Source organism: Mandrillus leucophaeus, unplaced genomic scaffold, assembly GCF_000951045.1.
Source record: "Mandrillus leucophaeus isolate KB7577 unplaced genomic scaffold, Mleu.le_1.0 Scaffold491, whole genome shotgun sequence".
In the NCBI taxonomy this organism is placed as follows: domain Eukaryota; kingdom Metazoa; phylum Chordata; class Mammalia; order Primates; family Cercopithecidae; genus Mandrillus; species Mandrillus leucophaeus.
This window is the reverse complement of record NW_012105265.1, coordinates 1,086,622-1,093,473: the sequence shown is the minus strand read 5'-3', so window position 1 is coordinate 1,093,473 and position 6,852 is coordinate 1,086,622. Positions and strand designations below refer to the sequence as shown.

The 6,852-nt window shown below is 40.4% G+C and overlaps 1 protein-coding gene across 1 annotated transcript in view; it reads left to right on the top strand.

The window, feature by feature from the left end:
• Nucleotides 1–6,852, top strand: part of ACOT12 (acyl-CoA thioesterase 12) — a 74,499-nt gene that overhangs the window by 55,817 nt on the left and 11,830 nt on the right. Inside the window, exons 7-11 of the mRNA XM_011995570.1 lie at nt 924–1,043; nt 1,865–2,015; nt 2,635–2,690; nt 2,971–3,034; nt 4,020–4,103. Of these exons, the coding sequence (XP_011850960.1) occupies nt 924–1,043; nt 1,865–2,015; nt 2,635–2,690; nt 2,971–3,034; nt 4,020–4,103 (475 nt within the window). The remainder of the gene's footprint in view (nt 1–923; nt 1,044–1,864; nt 2,016–2,634; nt 2,691–2,970; nt 3,035–4,019; nt 4,104–6,852) is intronic.

The window sequence follows — 6,852 nt, the reverse complement described above, 5'->3', positions numbered from 1 at the left end:
AAATGCATTTGAATAGGATCTGCCCTTCTGACAATTTTCATAACCATTGAAAATTGCTAAGGTTGTATTTCCCTCAAATTAAAATAATTTTATTATTGATATGTCTATAGTTATGACTATAGTTAGAAACCTGTAGTTATCCTTTCTAAAAATCATGCACAAATAAGTGAGTTTGTTTTTAAAATGAGATTGTCATTATTAATGACAGTAAAGCAATTGAACATGTTCTTTGTAAAGGCTTATAATATAACTATGGCAGCATCTGTTCACTTGGTGTTGGCACAGAGTAATTGAATGATGACAGTGGGAATCTAAAATGTAGAAAATTATGGAAGTAACTTTCTGAAATTAAATATTACATATAACTATTTCAACATGTCCTACACACAAAAATCATAAAATACATATCTCCTAGCCTTTCAGGCTTTATGTAGCAATCCAGGTAACTTTTCTGGGGGGAAAATCTTGTCTTTTGATCTGTGGGTGAATTTGATTAACTGTGAAGCTGAGGAATTGTGTGAGGACACCTGCCTTCACTTGGGCCCCACTTCAACCCGGATCACAACTTCTTGAGACTGCAGTCATGAGCTATCCGGATGACTATAATTCAAATTAGAACAAAAAGCATTGGTTTGTTGTTCCAAGGGACTTCCCTAGGAAATGAGACAAGAGTAGGACTGTTACGAGAGGCGTAGAAGCATCAACATCTGGGTAAAGACCCCACTACTCGAGGACCCGGTATTTCCCAAGATATTGGCAGGTATCGTGCAGACCTACCCTCAACACACATAAGCCAGTTATTTATTTCAGTCAAGTTTAAAGAAATGCTTATTTAGAAAATAGGTTGAAGACTTGTCTTTGTATTTGTTCAATGAATGAACGAGTGATCGCTTTCTTCTCTCTCCCTCCCTTTGTCTCTCCAGCCGCCTGTGTTGGGCACATCCCTTTCTGAAGTCCATAGATATGTTTAAGTTCCGGGGGCCATCTACAGTTGGAGATCGTCTTGTCTTCACTGCCATTGTCAACAATACATTTCAGACCTGGTAAAGTGAGCCCTTAGACTGCTATGAAGAAATTTAAACTTGCACAAATGTAATTTTTAATTTCAGCCTGGAGGTGAGTATAGGAACTACTTTAACAAAATTCCATTTTTTTCATGCAATTTTCAAAATCCATGAACACATGTTTAACTCTTTGTTCTGCTTGGGGCCTTCTCACAATTAGTAAATTGTGACAGACTGGTTTTTGTCTTATAAGGGTGACCGTATGTCCCAGTTGGCCCAAGTTGGACCTGGTTTGTACCTGTCATCCCTGCATAATTATTAACTTTTCCTTCCAGTCCCAGTGACTAGATGGTCAATCAACTCATAATGGACCTGGTATTACCACCATGAAATCCAAACCACTTCCCAGTTATTTTTATTATTCTTGGTACACAATGAAAAGATTTGATTTAGTATTTTTTTCTTTTTAAATGTAAGAATAATATCTGTGTTTCCTGTCTAATTGCAGTGTTTATTTTTTAATTACATAATTATTGTTTTTAGGGAAGAAAACTTAACTTTGGCACAATTTAAGCCCTCCCCCACATTGCCAAAATACGTTCATGAATGTATATAAAGCCCTTTCTGGCCTTTTTCCCACTTGAAAGTGGGGAAGTAAAATGTAAATGCTCTTAGGGGCTTGTAAAAAGCAGCCCATTGACCTGAAAATGGATGTTAATAGTTGCACAGATTTGCTGAAAACAAAGAAGAAAACCCAGGCCCTTATCCTCCTGTTGCTTGGAGGAGGTGGCGGCAGTGAGCAAGGAGGGCCTAATGGGTCGAGATCCTCTTTGCCCACCGCCCTGCGTCACCCTTCACAGTGTTGAAGTTGGAGTTCGCGTGGAGGCCTTTGACTGTCAGGAATGGGCTGAGGGCCGAGGGCGTCACATCAACAGTGCTTTTCTCATTTACAATGCTGCTGATGATAAGGAAAATCTCATCACGTTTCCCAGAATTCAACCCATTTCAAAGGTCAGTTATTATCACACGAGGTTCAATAGCCAGACCTGTGAATAGAGAGCTCTACCCAGAATCTCCCGCCACCAGCAACAACCTCTTTGGCTCTTTGCCTTTGGTTTTTTTCTCCCCTCCGAGCACTCTGATCATTTGTTCAAATAATGGAAGCCCTGAAGACCTCACCTCTGCTGGGCCACACACTGCTGTGGGTAGGATGTCACCTTCTGTGTCCTATTTCTAGGTCTCTTCTCTCACTTCCTTACCTCTAGCTCTTGATGCTGTGCCATGTTCATGGGAACCATATCTTTCCCTCATCCCGAAATTACCTGATCGCCAATGTTAATTTTTTCTAAAAACTCTGTAGTGAGAATTGAGTACAATTCTGGTAATAGAAATGTTAATAATCTCCACTTTTGAAAAAGGAAGAAAATAACTGGAAGGATTACACCTTTGTCAGTGCAACTGCCCTTTGTGGATTCAGCACAGAGGCTCTGACTTGATGAAGTCAGTTCATGGAGAGATGCCACATCCCAGTTAGCCTTTTTGACTGATTTAGGAGAAGGATACTTAAGGATTATAACACTAAGATAGTAGAGATTTATTTTATTTGATTTGATTTTGTTTTTGATTAAAGGATGATTTTAGACGCTATCGGGGAGCTATTGCACGCAAGAGAATTCGCCTAGGCAGGTAAGGAACATAAGGTGTAATGATTTTATGGAGTCTTCGTTAATCTGACAAATTATACAAGAGCCCCTCTCCGGGTCTCTATTCCCACATAACAGAAAAAGAGAAGGTCTGATTTTCCTGGCCGCAAAGGCTGATTACTGACTTATGGAAATAGTTCTTCCACATTGTTCCACTGATAACCATGGCTGATAGAAGTTCAAGAAAGTGTTATGGTTATTGTTGTGTGCTAAATGCAGAGAAAAAAAAAACCTCTCATTTAATATTTTAATTTTTTTTCCAGGAAATATGTTATTTCCCACAAAGAAGAGGTTCCACTTTGCATACACTGGGATATCAGCAAGCAGGTGATGTTTTATGATTTGGAGCTCTTCGTATAAAAGTCTTATCATTACAAAAATGGAAATCACCTGGCCTAACTGGCTTAGGTTGTGCCTACACAGGCTATGTGACAAGGTGGATTATATCAGCCAGTCATGTCAAAATGAAACGAAACCAGGCTATCAGTTACTGCTTACCAGTCGGCAGCTGAGCCTTGTTTGACTTCTTACAGTTCCCAAACTACAGACTCAGGATGCTCTGCCGTCAGGTATGTTCCAGAAGCATGGCACAGTCCCATCCGGCATCTCACCGTGATGTGTGCCCACCAGCTTGCATTTTTATAAAAACAGTAACAAAGTAGTATCATATGAATATTTTTAACCATTAAATGTAAAGAGAAATCCAAGTTTACTTATTACATGTTGATTATCAGTCATACTGAAAGGTAGTCTGTCTTTGCTCAGGACACCAACTAAAATGATAGATACCCAGTTGTTAAGTATACAGTTACTTTGTCTGAATTCTAAATTAAGGGTTCAAGATAAAAATTATATGTTAGCTGTAGCTTAGTTTCTTTGTTTTTTTGAGGCAGAGTCTCACTCTGTCGCCCAGGCTGGAGTGCAGTGGCGCAATCTTCCCTCACCGCAACCTCTGCCTCCAGGTGGCAGGTTCAAGCGATTCTTCTGCCTCAGCCTCCAGGTAGCTGGGTTTACAGGTTTGCACTACAACACCTGGCTAATTTTTGTATTTTTAGTAGAGATGGGGTTTCACCATGTTGGCCAGGCTGGTCTCGAACTCCTATCCTCAAGTGATCTGCGTGCCTTGGCCTCCCAAAGTGCTGGGACTACAGGCTTGAGCCACTTTACCCGGCCTGTAGTTTAATTCTAAACTCAACATTATCACTGGGACTCAACACATACCTCCTCCAACAGTGTCCATTTTTTAAGCAGAAAATATGTGATCACACATCCATGTATTGAACACATAGCTTTAAAAATATTTCTATTCTAGGCATCCCTGAGTGACAGCAATGTGGAGGCCCTCAAAAAACTGGCAGCCAAAAGGGGATGGGAGGTTACCAGCACTGTGGAAAAGGTAGGACACCTCTAGGTATTTGAATAATCCATTGCCCATCACAAATGAAAGCTTTGGTGGTGGTGGTAGTTCTACTGCTTCTACTGCGGCTTTTAAGATTAAAAAAACCTTTTGAGGAAACTGTTTATAAGAGGCAACCATCTTTTCAGCCCTGTCTCTACAAGCTGGTTGATTTGGAGTCCTTCAAATATGCCCCACATGCTCCTACCTCTGAGCTTAGGTTCTCACATCCCGTCTCTCCCTCCTTCTCTTCTCCATCTACCCAAATCCCACCTGATCTAGATCAGGACAGATGCTTCTCCATAAAGCCTCTCCTGCCACACTTGACTTAGGAACTTCTTTTTCTAGTAACTCCTTTAGTCATGACTTCTTTAAAATTAATTTTTTTGGCTGAGTGTGCTGGCTCACATACTAATCCTAGTACTTTGGGAGGCCAAGGCAGGAGGATCCCTTGAGGCCAGGAGTTTGATACAAGCCCGGGCAAAATAATGAGACCCCATCTCTACAAAAAAATTAAAAATCAGCCAGCTGTGGTAGCAGACACTTGTAGTCTTAGCTGCCCAGGAGGTCGAGGTGGGAGGATCACTTGAACCCAGGCATTTCAGGCTCCAGTGAGCTATGATCACATCATTGCATTCCAGCCTGGGCAATAGAGCATGACTCTGTCTCTAAAAATAATAAATAAATAAACAAACAATTTTTCAATTAATTATACACTACCTTATAGTGTATAATTTCTTCCCCAGCTACCTCAAATTAATATTTAAGCCTTACATGGAAATTTAACTTTTTACACATGCTTACACATGATCTTCTTTCCCTGAGTACATTATAAACCTCTTAAGAAAGAGACTTTGTCTCGACTTCTTTGTATCTCTCTTAGGACCTGTTACAGTGTTTTGCATGCCATCAGGTTTAAAGAGACATACATCATTTGGATCTTAATTTTATTTAATTTCAGAGGTTTATTAGGAGACCCTCGGAAGCTCATGCCCATGTTAACTAGACTGTAAGCTCTCTGAAGGCCGATCTGCTCACCATTACACCCAGACCACAGGAGCGCCTAGCACTTCAGAGACGCTCACTAATGCCAGCACTTTGGCTACATTCATATTTCAGTATGCACTGATTTTCATCATCAGTGAAGCAGCAGCCTATGAAATAGGATGACCGTATGTCCTGATTTTCTTGGGACAGTTCTGGCTTACACCTGTTGTCCCATCATAATTATTAACAGTGTCTTGGTGTTCCAGTTTGAATGATAAATTATGTTGTTACTTTACCTTAAAATCTAAGTAAATTCAGATGCTACTTCATTGATTCTTTTCAACTCTGACTTTGACCTCTTCTGAATGTTTTGTTTTTGGTTGTTTCCTTTTATGATTTATTTGTCCTCACTGTTAAATCCTTTAAAGGTCTTCCTTATCCCATTTGGATCCAGTGAAGTTTCTGTCTTTGCCTGGTTCAGTGATGCAGAAACACAGGTTTAACTAATGCATTTGTTTCTCTCTCATAAAAGATGCTTCACTACTTTGTTTTCTTTCGCTATTATAAAACCTGCTTCTTTCATCATTGCTGGGATCTGATCATTCATGAGCAGCAGTGGAAAAAACAAATTCATGTCTGGAATGGAGTGAAAGAACATATTTAGTGAAGTCGTAGAATATATTATAACTTCAGTTCTTGGGAGGGTGTGGCCCAAAGCATACCCAAACAAATTTGCTAGTGTTGTGGGAGAGCTATCAATGACTAATTCTTAATTATTATGTAAATAGTTACTAGAGGATATTGTATAGTTAAAGAAATATTCTTACATTATTTCCATTGAATTTGAATTTCTCCCTTAAAGAATATACTCATGATGAAAATCTGATTTTAAAAATCTGATAAAAAATGTTTTTGAAGAGTTATCCTCTTCTCTCCCACGTTTTACAGCTTATATGTTTTTAATTTCAAAATATGACTCTAATTTTTTCTGTCACCTTTTAGTTGAATAATTCTTACAACACAGTTGTCTGTTAAGAATCATACTTTTGGGCCGGACGCAGTGTCTCATGCTTGTAATCCCAACACTTTGGGAGGCTGAGGCAGGTGGATCACAAGGTCAGGGGTTCAAGACCAGCCTAGCCAAGATGCTGAAACCCTGTCTCTACTAAAACTACAAAAATTAGCCAGGAGCAGTGGCAGACGCCTGTAATCCCAGCTACTTGGGAGGCTGAGGCAGGAGAATTGCTTGAACCTGGGCAGCAGAGGTTGCAGTGGGCTGAGATTGTGCCACTGCACTCAAGCCTGGGCAACAGAGTGAGACTCCATGTCAAAAAAACAAAACAAAACAAAAAACAATCATACTTTCTGGCCAGGCGCAGTGGCTCACATCTGTAATCCCAGCACTTTGGGAGGCCAAGGTGGGTGGATCACTTGAGGTCAGGAGTTCAAGACCAGCCTGACCAACATGGTGAAACCCCATCTCTACTAAAAATAAAAAATTAGCCGGGTGTCATGGCGGGCACCTGTAATCTCAGCTGCTGGGGAGGCTTAGGCATGAGAATCACTTGAATCTGGGAGGCGGAGGTTGCAGTGAGCCGAGATTGTGCCACTGCACTCCAGCCTGAGCAACAGAGTGAAACCCTGTATAAAAAAAAAAAAAAAAAAAAGAATCATACTTTCCTCAAAGCCGGGTCTGACAGCATCCACCTGTAGTCCCAGCTACTTGGGAATCTGAGGTAGAAGGATTGCTTGAGCCTAGGAG